Source organism: Corapipo altera, unplaced genomic scaffold (genome assembly GCF_003945725.1).
Source record: "Corapipo altera isolate COAL_440 unplaced genomic scaffold, ASM394572v1 44, whole genome shotgun sequence".
Lineage (NCBI taxonomy): Eukaryota > Metazoa > Chordata > Aves > Passeriformes > Pipridae > Corapipo > Corapipo altera.
The window spans coordinates 9,260,040-9,274,047 of record NW_020884880.1 but is presented as its reverse complement, the minus strand read 5'-3'; the positions used below and the strand labels follow the sequence as shown (position 1 = coordinate 9,274,047).

The 14,008-nt window shown below is 48.5% G+C and overlaps 1 protein-coding gene across 2 annotated transcripts; it reads left to right on the top strand.

Annotated features, from left to right (window-relative positions):
- Positions 1-9,429: 9,429 nt before the first annotated feature.
- TWIST1 (twist family bHLH transcription factor 1) lies at positions 9,430-11,801 on the top strand. 2 transcript variants are annotated; one of them, XM_027639301.1, is made up of 3 exons: positions 9,430-9,462; positions 9,941-10,555; positions 11,225-11,801. In XM_027639301.1, the coding sequence occupies exon 2, from the start codon at positions 9,943-9,945 to the stop codon at positions 10,510-10,512; it is 570 nt and encodes a 189-aa protein (XP_027495102.1). In that variant the 5' UTR covers positions 9,430-9,462; positions 9,941-9,942; the 3' UTR covers positions 10,513-10,555; positions 11,225-11,801. The 2 variants fall into 2 exon arrangements, with proteins under 2 accessions (XP_027495102.1, XP_027495101.1); XM_027639300.1 differs by lacking the exon at positions 9,430-9,462 and having other exon boundaries at positions 9,626-10,555.
- The last annotated feature ends 2,207 nt before the right edge of the window (positions 11,802-14,008 follow it).

Sequence of the window (14,008 nt, the reverse complement as noted above, 5' to 3'; positions counted from 1 at the left end):
GTAGGTGAGAACAGCGCTGCAAGGAAAAAGTTCTGATGATATGTCCTTCAACCCTGCTTCCCCTCCCAAAACACAGTTCTTGTGAAGCTATGGGTCATTAGAAATATTTGTTTTGAGGGTTTCTGAATCACTTCCATAGCACAAAAAACACCAAATATCACCCCAAAGATGCAGTGTGACCTCAGAGGTTAAAAGAGAAGACTTTATGCTCAAAGTGTTTTCTTTAGCTGAAAACATCCAGTGACACGTTTTCAAAAGACAGAAAGTCTATACAGAGACTGGTAATGTTTGCCTCGCAGTAGCATGGTGGAAATGCAGGTGGCACCTAGCAAAAACCCAGGGAAAACAAATCTACATTTACTGTGGTTTCTTTCCTCTCTATGTATAATTCTACTACTACCTGTATGGTACTGCTCTCCTGTGTCTGTATTGCAAATGGGGTGATGTTACCTGCATCATTTGTGGTGCCACAGCTGTTATTGAGGAGCCACTAATCCATTCCTTTCAATTTTGATGCCCTTACAGGAGCACCTATTCCAGCATGGATTCTGTATACCATTTTCAAATGCTCTTGAGCAAAGTTTAACTGCGACTTTTTGTCATTTAATATTTTGCTGACCTCTAGGACTGAAGGAGCAGCAGAAATACTTTTTTGCCTCAGTGAACAGTTTGGGAGGGATATGTTTGAAAAAATACAATGGCTCTCGTTCCCATAACCACAAGGAATGAAAAAGCATCTTCTATCTCTGTATGGCAGTATGGCTCGTTCCTGACCTACATCAGGTCTGTGGGAATATGAAGGGCTTTTTATTGTAGTGATAGCTGAGTGACTGTATTGCCTTTTTCCCTCCTGTCTATATGCCTTACCCTTGATGTGAGCAATTATGAAGTGCCTCCTATTATACATCTGATTTAGCATTAAGAACTTAATTTCCCAACAGTGCATCTAATCTTTAAAGGTGGTTATTTTTCTTCTTTTTTTTGGATGAAATTTCCTAACCACAGTGATTTCTGTGAGGAAATGGTAGGGCTTAGACAGTTAACCTGCCAGCTACACTAACAAATCAGATAGTTTGACATCTAGACCAGATTATTAGTTCCTGCAATGAACTGACAACTTGAAACCACAGATGGAAGGATTTGCTGTTGTAAAATTTTACCTGCCAAATTGGAAGCTACATTGTCCTCTCAGAAGAAACAGTCCATTCTGGGATTCATCTTCAAGAAGGAGAATGTGGCAGCTGTTTCACTTTGTACAGCAACATGACACAGTGTTATAGGAAAGAAAATACAGAGAGTTATCTAAGTTGATTGAAATTAAGCCAAATGACAGTGTGCCATACCACAGTCACTCAATTACATACGTTGAACATAGATAAAGTTATAGTTACCCATAATGGACTCCTGCCAAAAGACAACATTATGAATCTTTCCAAGACACTAAAGGATTTCCACTGACCAAAACTTTAACGTGTTGGCAGATAACAGTTAGGTTGAAGGCCATTTGGGGATAACAAAAATAGATCATAAATGTCACTGTAGATAGCATATGGCTGTAAGCCACTGCAACATAATTGATCAAACTTCTGTCTGTTTGAAAGGAACATTTACATTTTATTGTCAAATAATCCAGATTCAGCAAAAATTCCTGCAGACATATGTCATTCAAATTACTCAAACCTCTGATACAAAGATTACAAGGAAACAGTGTGGTAAACTCTGTGAGGTTGTAGTTTGTTTTAATATTGGCTTCTTTTTTGTTAAAATAGATGCTTTAAATACTATGCATTGTTGTAGAGAAAAGGATTAGCACCTGAAGATATAAAGTTCACTGTTTCGTTATAAAGTCCTTGCTATATTCCATTGCACATCCTCTACCTTTAAATTAATTACAACATCTGCTGTTGCCAAGAGCTCCATTATCCCTTTTGCAAAGTGTGCAACAGAGAAGTCTAACTTTAGATCAGACATTAGAAAATGTCATAAATTTCTCAAATATGAATTGAGACATAAACCTCAACATATTCTAGAGTCAGAAAAGTATTTTAGAATTAGGTCTCTGCTCTGACTTTGAAAATCTGGTCCATATCTTACTACCTAGAGTCCAGCCCATATATGTACTACTGAGCTAACATCATCTTTGCAATTACTAGGTCAGCAACAACATTTCTACAATGCAGCAAAATGTGGATGTTTTGAAGACTGAAAATTAATTAATCCTGCTTGCAAAGGATTATTTTTTTAATAATGAAAAATGCCACAAGTTCAGATAAATATTAAAGAACAATGACTAATGCTTTACTCCAAAGGCAGCCTCTCTTACATATTTCTTAAACTGTTAGGTTGGATCTGTTATAATTTTTGTTTTATTTAAAGTTTAATTAACCCATTTTGAAGCTTAATCCAAAGCCAATGGAAACAATCCCCTTGACATCAAAGGATTTTGGACCAAGTCCTTAATGAACGAAAGCACAAATGTTCTAAAAGGAGAAACTAATATTTCTCTGCTTCTGACATCAACTATTTTTAGTTCTGCAAGGACAGATAGTAGATTTTGGCATGAGAATATGCTAGATATAGATACTTTTCAAGGCAGAAGCAGTACAGGATTTTGCAATACAGCATAGACAGTAATACAGATGCTTGTCTGGAGGTCAGAGTTCATGAATAATCAAACATACATAAATACATGAACAGTGAGCCTATGTTTATTTACTCTAACATATTAAGAAACTACTGCCTCTCTGGAAAATTGCCTTTGGAATCTGGTAACCAAGATTTTTGATCTATATCAACTTCATTGTTGACCTACTATATGATCTTTGGTCAGAAATTAAAACAATGTTCTGGACTTATGGACAGATGACTCTCTAGTGAGCAAGGTACCCTAATCATCATCCTGTATTCTGGAGGAAGGAGAAATGGGATAGGGGCTATAATACAAGGGGTAATGGTGGATAGCAGATCTTTAGGCATCATAGTTGATAGCCCATAGCACAAAATAATTATAACCTCCTCACTTAGAAAGAAATATGTAAACTTTGATTCAACACTGTTTGCCTTTTCTGAAAGAATATACAACCCAGCAGAGATGGAAATAAACCCCTGCTTCCTTCAAAGGTCTTCTAGTTCTAGGCAGGTGTCCTTAGAAGTAAGGTAACTGTGAAAATAATGAGGCGGATGGTGAACCTTCTGCCTTCAGGCTCACCTACTCTGCATGGCTATAGTCAGCCCTTCTGTGGTCTATGGGCAGAAGAAGGTGAATGAGTTCCAACTTGCAAACGTGACATTCAATCAGGCTACCAATCAAAAAACAATCTCCATTTTCCTAGAAAAGCATATATATATATATATATGTTGGGATGACCTTCCAGGCCCTTTCCCTCACACCAGACTTTGCTGCCTGCCTCAGAGGTAAAAGACAGCCTACTACCCTGTCTAATTCCCGAATCTTCATTCGCAAAGCCTAACCATGATGACCCTGTCTAATGTATTTCTATGGGACTCTTGTGAATTATGGTTGTTTCTTACAAGATTTTTTTTCATCTTCTTTTGTGAGATTCCAAGAGCAACTGTAAGTCTAAAGGAGACCACATACAGTAGGAAGCATAGGGGAGATCTTCCTCAGGGTTGGAGACATGGCTAACAGGGTAAAAGCCCACTTCCATGCTGAAATTCTGGCTCTAGGACTCTGACTTGAATTGCATGAGCTGTAGGGAGAGTTTGAGTCCATCCATAGGAAGAAGGCTTTGTGGAATGCTTTATCCATCACTGTGCTGGAGGTGCACCCTCCCTCACCTTGGAAGAAAAAGCGGGATTTGTGACTAAAAAGACCTAAAGTTTTATGCTGTTTCTATGGACCAAGCGTACTGAAAGATTGAATATATAGATTTAACTAATGTGTGGGAGCAGGCAGAATACAAAAAAGATATATTTTTACAGTTCAGGAAGATGGAAGAGATGGAAAAGGAAAAAAATCAAAGGAGTTGAGATAGCAAATAAGCTCCATTATTAATACAAATAACTGTTATTCCCTGGAGTGTAGATAAGCTTGCTTTACTAAGCAGTCTTCTCAGATTTAGATGTGAAACCACATAAACAAGACCCAGAGCCATAATTAAGGGCAGAGCTCCACCACAGCATTAGATATGTTGATCTCTTTTGATGGGAAGGACTGGCCTTCTCTGGGATACAAGAGAGGATATCACTAAGCCTTCCACCGAGTTACTTGTGCTCTACTTATAAAGCCACATCCACTGCCATGATTTATTTCTGGAGCTGAATAAAACACATACAAATTAAAGATTTCATATAAAAACAGTTGTTGCAAATAATTTCAGATCTTAATTTATTGGGACACCTGACTCCTATGTGGGATTGCTGGTTTGATAATAGGATATAAGTATTTCTCGGCCTTGCACGGAATCGAGAGCTGGGAAGACAGGAGGATGCAAGAGATGCCGAGGGTCTGTGCTCGGGGGGCGCAGCGCTCCCTGCCGCCGGCCCAGGGGCGGGAGGGCTGGGCGGCGGGACCGGCCGCGCACCGGGGACACTGCGAACACTGGGACCGACACTGCTTTTGTGGTGGCAAGCCGCTAGGACTTTTAGATGAACGACCGCATCACAACGAGCTTAAAAACAAAATAAAAATCACTGTAGTAATTTTGATAACGAAACTGACTCTTTGGAGTACTCCGTATTATGCGTCTATTTTCCAAAGCTTCCAAACGAAGCGAACGTCAAAGCGCCGAGGGCTAGAAGCAAGCCTATGGGAAGTGTCCGTGTGTCTGCGGCGGATCCCTGTGCCGGATCTCCCCCCAAGCTCCAGCACGGCCGCAGCCCGTGTAGGCAGCGGCACTCCCGCCGCCTGGGGCCGCCTCGGCGAGAAAAAACACTCGGGACTCGCTGAAACACATATTTTGTGCAAACAGACCCGGGAGCGGGCGGGCGACACCTCACGGCCGCGAAGCTCGGGTGGTCCAGCCCGGCGGGACTTGAGTTGCCGCAGGAGCACGGTGGATGCCCGCCTGGCTCTGCTGAAGGTGGGACCGACTCACCTGGGAGCCGTACCCGTTGCCGTAGCGGGGACTGGCGGGGAATCGTGCCCTCCGGTGGCCGCCGGCCGCACAGCCCGGCCGCCGCTCTGCCCCCTGCCCGGCCCCGCCGGGCGGCCCCGCAGCTCCAGCCCCGCCGACCGAGCCGAGCAGCACCGCGCCCACTCCCGCGGGGTCCAGGTAGCGAGACTGTATCGAGTGAGATGCTTGTCAGCTTTTCCACGTCCTTGGTTGTATGGGCTGCCGCGGTATCAGGAAGAAAAAAAAAAAAAAAAAAGGTGAAAGAAGGCAAAAAATGGGTCCTGCTCTCATACCCTTTATATATTCCTTCCGCCCGTTTGCTGTTGCTGCGCACAACTTTCTACCAGCGCACAGGGAGGGTTCTGAGCCTGTTTCCCGATGTGCTTTCAAAACAGAGCAAATTACAGCATAAACGTCAGTAAGGAAAGTTGCTAGGTGCTCTCTCTCGTCCCCTTTGAAGGGATATGGTCTCAACCAGGCTTTCACCTAGCGTGCATAGGAATTCCTGGCCGCAAAAATTGGTAGGGTAACTTCAAGTGATTTTAGTGGCCTTTGCAATAGGTCTTAAAGGTACAACTTCTGAGGAAACACTGGACTGAAGGCTTTGGCATCAAAAACACTCAGGCAGGCTGTCTCTCAATATACACATATGTAATACTTACATTACTCAATATTCCAAGAAATTGCCACCAGTGAGAGAGTTTTACCACAGTGAGCAGTCTTTGAGAGCTAAATTGCAACGTGTGTATTTGTATGCCACATGGGGAATACTGAACAGCTTTATTGCAATCCAGCTGTAATTTGTGTGTGTGCACAATATATAACACATTGATGAGCAACACTGTAGTTGTAACCACCAGATCTTGAGCACCCTAGTTTTCAAATGTCTCCACTGATTTATTAGCAGGCAAAAAAATCAAACCTTTAATTCGTTCTTAGAAATCAAAGAAAGAATCAAACTGTTGGCCTACTTCCCTCAAAATTATGATGTTCTGCCTGGCTAAGGCAGATCCTGCTTGTCCCAGCCTGTGAGTGCCTCAGTTTCTAATGGGTGCCTTCGCAAGGGCCAGTATATAGTTGGGGAGATTTCTTTTAGCTGATCATCACAGCCCAACCTATTCTTCATTTTGCTTTCCCAGGAGTTTGTAATTTATTTAGCTCCGTGTTCACACCCATGCCCATAATCTAGATGGTTGGTTTACCAGTGTTATACCTTACTGGACAGATGACAAAATGCTGGAGTGCTCTGTGTCTTGCCACTACTCCATGCAAGGGGGCACATTTTCCTGAGCTGAGGCCCAGGGAAGCTTGCAGTTTTGCTTGCTACCCTGTCACCAAACAGTGAAAAAGGGTTGAGATTCTGCCCAAGGAACCAGAGGAATACTCACCCAATCCATGTATATGCACAGTAGAGAATAGGACATGGAATCCCTTACCCCATGCTCAAGAGTGGTCTGCAGGACTACCTTAGTGGCTTAATGGAGGTTCAAAACAGATGACTTGACACTGCATAAACTAAACTACGATTATGGTTTTAATGTGGAACAAAAAGCCCCCACCTCAACCCCCATCAGAACTGTATATTTCAAAATAAATCAGAATTTAATTGATTTTCTTTAATATCTTCACAGACTTCATTCCCCTTCCCTCTGACACATATATATGTGTGCACAGTGCAAAAGATCAACAGTACATGCATGCACACACAAACACATTCTCACACATAAAAACAGCCAGTATATCTTTCTCACACAGACCCTCAGATATGACTGTCTGACACATCCACCCTCTTCCAGGCACGGTTCCACACACCCTAGCACTAGGCAGGTGTGCTGCCAGCCAGCAGGCCTGGGAGATCCAGGCAGGCTTCAACAGCAGCCCAGCAGCAGGTCCCCCAGGCCAAACCATTGCCACCACAGTTCATCTGGCCCCTGCACTCCTATGTGGGTCTTGGCAGTAACAGTATGGGCTAAGTTTCCTTTGTTCCTGACCCCATAGTTTGTGAGTCAAAGATGAAACAAAAGCCAAAATGAAAATGATGTGATTTTCTGTACAGTCATAGTTCATAGAGCAGTGTGCAGGTCCTAGGTAGTACCACATGAGTCCTGCTAACCACTGTTAGCTGGTTGTTTTTGTTGCAGTTTCCATGAAGAGTAGCTAACACTGAACCCAACCATCTACTACAGTCAACCCCTCTCCTCAGCTCAGTCCCTCCCTACATTTCTCCAAGCATTCTGCTTTTGCAAACCATGTAAGACTGCTTTTCCACCTGTCCTTGCCTCTCCCTCACACCCTGCTCTACACACCTTCCTCCTGCCCCATGACAAACAGGTGACGTCCTGCATCCCACTCAAAGTTCAGGTGACACAGACAAGTGGTGCCTCCTGCTGAATCACCTCAGGAGGTACTGCCTCTCTCTCCTTGCAGGCAGCATCCTGTTCCAAGCAAGGTGATAGTTATCCAGGTTTGGTTTTGCACTTCAACGTTTTTTTCCATAAGAAGAATGGGAGAGACAGGGGGAGGAAGTGAGGCAGGGAGAGAGGAAGGAAGGAAGGAAAGGAAGGAAAGAAGGAAAGGTAGGAAAGGAAGGAAGGAAAAGAAGGAGGAAAGGAAGGAAGGAAGGCCCCCAAGAGCCACCTACAGATGTTCACTACTACTGTTTCCAGCCTTTGGTCTGTAATGACACTGCTCAACACCCCAGAGGAGCACTGAGGCTTTGGGTAGAGACAAAATTATTGGTGAGAAGGAGGTGAAAGGAGAGCCAACTCTTCTTACCTTGGGGGCAGCAGCTGCAGCCAACACAAAGAAACCCCTGAAGCTCCCCGAACAAACCATGGTGTTGAGTAGAGAGGCCTGTGGTCGCAGCAGACACAGCAGGGACAAGCCGAAAGCCGGGGAAGCTGTGCTGGCTCGCTGTAGGTCTGTGTGGCGGCATGTCTTCCCTTGCCGGCTAAGTCGGTCGCTTTCTTCTCGGTCGCTTTCTTCTCTCCCGTCTTGTTTCCAGCTGCTTCCCAAAAGATAAGGCTTAGGGCAGACTGCTATGTACTCACACCGCGGGATGGAAGACCCAAGGAGGAGAGGTCGCCCAGGGGAGCAGCGAGCGGAGGAGCGTCGGGACAGCTCCGGCGCCGACGGGTGCCCGACGGGCGCTGCGGCGGGTACCGGGGCCATCGGCCGCGGTGGGCCGGCTGCCCCTCGACGGCACCGCGCCGAGGTCCTGGCCCGTGGCACCTCCCGGGACAGGGAGCCCCCAGGCAGGGGGGAGTGACAGCTCTTTTCCCCGGAAAAGATAACAGCGCTCTTCCAGAAGCCTCGACTTTTTTGTCCCAGACAAGGACATTTTTCACTCCTGCTATTCCGTTCTCCCAGTCCGCACTCACACCTCAAACAAGTCGGGGATCCACGGCGCTGCCGGGTCTGCCCGCTCTGCCCCACACCCGGTGCTGCCCGTCTAGGCAGTGGCTGCCAGGCCGGCAGGGCAGGCGTGCTGTCCTCGCGCAGGGAGCAGCGAAAGTGCTTCACCCCATTTACTGAGGGATGGTAATTTCTAGCTTTCCCTCCCAGGCGTTCCCCGTTTGAATCTGAGCTGTTGTTAAAAAGACACACCACCTGCTCTGTGCTGCCAGCGAGCGGGGAAGGAGGCACAAAGACGGGGGTTGGGGAGAAATTACTTTGGCTCTAAACATAAAAGAGAAATTAAAATAAATAAACTCCTTTCCCAGGAAGTGACTCGGACTTTGGCGCCTTGAGGGAGGATGAACTGAAGTGAGTGGTCAGTAGACACGGAGTGTGGGCAGAGAGGGTTTGCACACCCTTCCATCTCCCTGTGTGCCAGGTTGGGCACGCAGAACCTCCCGGGTTTCTCTTAAGACGAGCTCAAGGACTGATGCTTATGTATGTACGAAGCCAGTGCTTAATTTTCCCGCTGCTTCCACCTCTGAATATGGCTTTCTCCAAGCGCAGTCCTCCAGCCTAAAAAGACGAGGCTGTGCCTCCACCTCTCCCCAGACCAGAGATGTACGACTCTCTCGGCAAGTCAGACCCCGGGGGCGCTCGGTGATGGGAGCGCGGGGTGTGCTAGAGCGGGACAAAATTAGGATGTGCCTGGATGCTGTCCCGTGGGTAATTTCCCTTTCCTCTTTTTCGCTGCAAGCCGTGTCCGCTGCGGCGAGGAAAGCCCGAGAGATGTGGGCTTCCCCGGCTGCTACGGGGTCGTCGCCCACCCAGTGCAGGCACTAAGCGGCCCCGCTGTCCCCTCCGCAGCAGAGCACGGGGTGCCGGGCACCCCCATAACGGCCCGGCCCCTCAGCAGCACTCCAAGGCCGAGTGCGAACCGAAGGAGCCTGAGGGAGAAACCGCGGAGAGGGAAACCGAGAAAGACGTTGGTGTAAGGATGTATGTGTGTGTGGGGGGGAGGCCAGATCACTCGTGAATGGCTTGAAAAAAATAATTGGGGGAGGGCGTGGAGGGGGGGAAGCGGAAACTTTCCTATAAAACTCAGCAAAAGTCCCTCCTCTCCACGTCAGGCCAATGACACTGCTGCCCCCAAACTTTCCGCCAGCAGGAGCTATAAGAACCTCCAAGTCTTCAACTTTCTCCCAATCCCAGACACTTCGAAGGGGCTCCAAGGAGGGATCGGGAGGGATTTTTTTTTTGGTTGGCGTTTTCATATTTTTTCCTCTTGGATCCTGATGCCATCCCCCCTCCCCCCAAAGTGAGGTCCTCCCTCCCTCCCTTCCTCCTCCTCCTCCTTCTTCTCGCAGGCCAGCGAAGCAGCCGATCAAGGGGGAGCTGGCGGGTTAGGTGCCCCCCTCTTCTCCCTGCCCTCCCCCCCCTCCCGGCCCGCTTCTCGCGTCTCCCCCCAGAGATGATGCAGCAGGACGAGTCAAACTCTCCAGTCTCCCCCGCCGACGACAGCTTGAGCAACAGCGAAGAGGAGCCGGACCGGCAGCAGCTGCCCAACAACAAGAGAGGGGGGCGCAAGCGCCGCTCCAGCCGCCGCAGCGCCGGCGGCGCCGTCGGGGCCGCGGACGAGCCCTGCAGCCCGGCCCAAGGCAAGCGGGGCAAGAAGTGCGGGGCGGGCGGGGGCGGCGGGGGCGGCGGCAGCAGCAGCGGCGGCGGCAGCCCCCAGTCCTACGAGGAGCTGCAGACCCAGAGGGTCATGGCCAACGTGCGGGAGCGGCAGCGCACGCAGTCGCTGAACGAAGCCTTCGCCGCACTGCGGAAGATCATCCCCACTCTGCCCTCGGACAAGCTGAGCAAGATTCAGACCCTCAAGCTGGCGGCCAGGTACATCGACTTCCTCTACCAGGTCTTACAGAGCGACGAGCTGGACTCCAAGATGGCAAGCTGCAGCTATGTGGCCCACGAGCGGCTCAGCTACGCCTTCTCGGTGTGGAGAATGGAGGGCGCCTGGTCCATGTCCGCATCCCACTAGCAGGCGGTGTCCCCCACCCGCATCCTCCCGGCAGGAGCCCTAGGTAAGGCAGGGACCCCGAAACCGGCGGGGAGAAAGGGGGGAAGGCGAGAGGCCGCCGGCTGCGCCGTGGGCCGGGCACGCGTGGCCGAGGGGCGACAAGGCCCCCACCCCGTCCGGAGAGGCCTGGCTTCCAGGACCAGCCGGAGAGCGGGGCGGCTGGAGGTGCCTCTGGAGGTGCTTCCCCCAGCCCGGCGGGTCCCTCCTCCTGCGCGGCCCGAGGTGCGCCCCTGGCCCCGCGGGGCCCACGCGTGGCGGGCGCTGCCGGCGGCAGGCGGGGTGGGCTGCGGGCGGGAGGCGGCGGCGGTGCGGGTGTGCCCCAGCCAGATGGGGCCGGCCGGAGATCACTTTTTCACCAAACGCTGCGGAGCCAGCAGAGCTGCTGGGATGGCTCCTGCTGCTGCCGCTGCTGCTGCTGCTCGTATTTTGAAGTGAATCCATGTCCGTCAGTTGTGCTGCCCGATGAACGTTTCCTATCGCCCCAGCAGTCCCTTCCCTCGGCTCTGACACCGCGGGCTGCCGGGCTGGGGTGTCACACGGTCACCGCACGGCGGGTTCTTCCTTCTTCATTCCTGCCCGATACGTGTATTTCCAGAGACAGAGAGGTGTAGATAGATGTGTGTGTATCTTTCATTTAAGTAACGAGTTTTCCGCCCTCTCTGGGTTTTTGCAGATGACATTGTTCCCACAGAAGGAGAAAATGGACAATCTAGAGACTCTGAAGTTGGATACGATTTTTTTTTTGGTCTTGTTTAACAAAAAATGTACCAAGGATTTCTTGGAAATTAGAAGAGCAATATGCAAATTCTAAGCAGGGCGTGGGGAGCACTTAAGGAAAGAGAAAGAGACAAGGGCTTTGGACAGTGACTACCCTTTGGGCGTCGGTACAGTACACACATCTCTGCATTCTGATAGAAGTCTGAATCGTTCGATTATTTTTTTTTTTAATTTTTGACGAAGAATGTTGGAATTGAACTTTTTTTATTTTATTTGCCCTTTTTTTTGCATGCATTCCCAAGAGGTCGTGCCTATGAGCCACTGGTTAAAGGAAATACATTATTGTGGACTTTCTTCATTCTTGAATGAAACCAACCAGACAACCAAAAATATCCCTGTAGAGATGAAAACTTTTTTTTTTTTTTTAGGGGGGAATAAGCTGGGCTCAAGCTGTTATACACCCGGTTCCTAACTTTTTTATTATTATTATTTTTCCTCTGAGAAAAAATAAACATTTTATTTATTTATTGATGACCCATGTTAAAATGCAAATAGATCCGGTGTCTAAATGCATTCCTATTTTTATGATTGTTTTGTAAATATCATTGTATATTATTTTTCTGCAATAAATAAATATGATTGAAATTTTAATAACCTTAAAGTTTTGTCTATCTGAGAACTTAGGGTTAGAATTTGAGATGCATACCTGCTTGTTGAGCTGTAAAGACACCCAAGAGAGAGGGATCACTAGTATAAACAAATCAGAAGAAAAAAGCAAATAAACTAGCTACTGACAGACACAGGTACGTTATTTATTGAGACAGCTTTATTGTTCTGCACTGAAGCTCATTGAATCTGCAGAGGAAAGGGTTGTCTCTTCTCTCTTTCTCTCCCTCTCCCATTTAGTCTTAATACCAAGCATAGCGGAGTTGTGCGGGGAGTGGAGTTTTCGCTGCAGAGCTCTGGCACTTGCTGCTGTGTTTTGCCTCCAGATGTGAGGCAGGAGCAGATCCCATTCCTCAGCCCCTGGTGTAGATATTTTTGCTGATATCCCTGAGGAAGAGGTATCGGTTTTAAACAGAGATTCTTCCATTCACAGGCAAAGCAAGAGAAAGTGAGATTGAAACAGGGAAGTGTCTAGCGAGTGGGGTTTTCCGGTGGAAGTGATGTTTGACTGGTCTGCTCTCCAGGGTTTAATATAATATATATACTAGCGATCACATTTTCATTGTGCGAAGCACGGAGGATATGCTAATCCGCCCTCTTCTCCTTTTCTAAGTGTAGGGGGCATGCTGCCCCTCTTTCTTCTCACCATACCCTCCACAAGGTCCCAGTATGCGGCGAGACCTCAGTTGCAAGAGAGAGGGAATCTCCAGATCTAAGGGCTTGGAAAGAAGGTGAAAGGGAAGTTGTTAAAAAAAAAAAAAAGCCCAAACAACAAAACAACCCAAACCAAAACTCAACCTCTATAACCGGACAGCTGATTCCACCTCTGCTGTCACTTGCTCATTTCCCAGCCCTTGGCAGCCTGGTGGTGCGCGTGGAGTGGCACCTCCTGCCCTTCCGTGGCAGCGAAGGATGCGTGGGTGCGCTGAGAGCCGAGCAGTGTCCTCAGCGGAGAGAGGGACCCTGCCACCGGGGTTTGGCCAGTATCTAGGATAAATAGGATGGGGTGTTTTCTCAAAGCAGAACCTGTTTGCATAGCCCGTGTTGAGTTGACTTCATTGTCTGGCTGGTTTTGTTTCCGTATCCACGCATTGCCGTCTATTGCTGACATAATAGTATTATGAATTTAATATCGCGCATATTTTAGGTCAGTGCGCAATGTTTACAGTAGAGAGCCTGCAGAGCTTTTTTGCGCTGCCGGATTAGCAAGGACTTGAAAATTACATGGGGGCCCTGGTGGTCGCAGCCCTGCGTGATAGAGAGGAGGGAGAGCTGCTGCGATTTCGCGGGGGGCCACTGCTTTTCCCCGGCACCCTGGCACCCGCAGGTCCTCGCTCAGCGACTCCAAACACCCGCTCCGATGCGCCCGACTGACGAGGAGGAGGTAATGTCTCGGCTGCAGAGAAAGCGAGAGGCATGGGGACCCGGCTCGGCTTTGGTAGTGGGGCTGGAGGGATTTGAGAGGTTGTGGGAGGTTTCAGTTGTTCCTTTTGGGGGAGAAGTCACACTGGGGAAAGCGGGGAGGGGGGGGAACTCCTCACTTTATGGAAGAAAACATGTTCGGGGAAAAAAAACAAACCAACGAAAAACCAAAAACGAGATGAACTGCTCGGGTTTGAGGGGAAGGTGCGTTTCATGGAAGGGGATTCCTGCGAAATATGAATGAGGAATCAAATGCACTTCAAAAACCACGAACCCAACTGCTCTCCCTTAAAAATCCGGAGCAACCCCACTTGATGGAGTTAAGCCTGATTGACCCTGTTGCAACCAGCAAGAGGCCCCTGACCCAGACGGTGCGAAACGTTTGCAGCAAGCTGAACACCCGAGAGAAAAAAATCCCCAATTCCTGTCCGTGGGGCTCATGCCACTGGCAGGTCTCCCAGCCTCCACCCCTGTGTCCCTCCGGCCGAGACCCTGCCGGTGCCGCAGCACTCCCGGGCACCAGGCAGTCAGCCGGTGCGCTTTCCCGGCTACCAAGTGCTAGCCTTGCTTAATTAAAAAAAAAAAAATCATTAAAAGGAGATAAATCCTTTTTAAAAATACAAGCGTACCCTTTCCTGGACTGGAACTGGGG

Excerpts from the sequence above, each read along its gene's own strand:
- TWIST1 (XM_027639301.1), top strand. The coding sequence starts at position 9,943 with ATGATGCAGCAGGACGAGTCAAACTCTCCAGTCTCCCCCGCCGACGAC.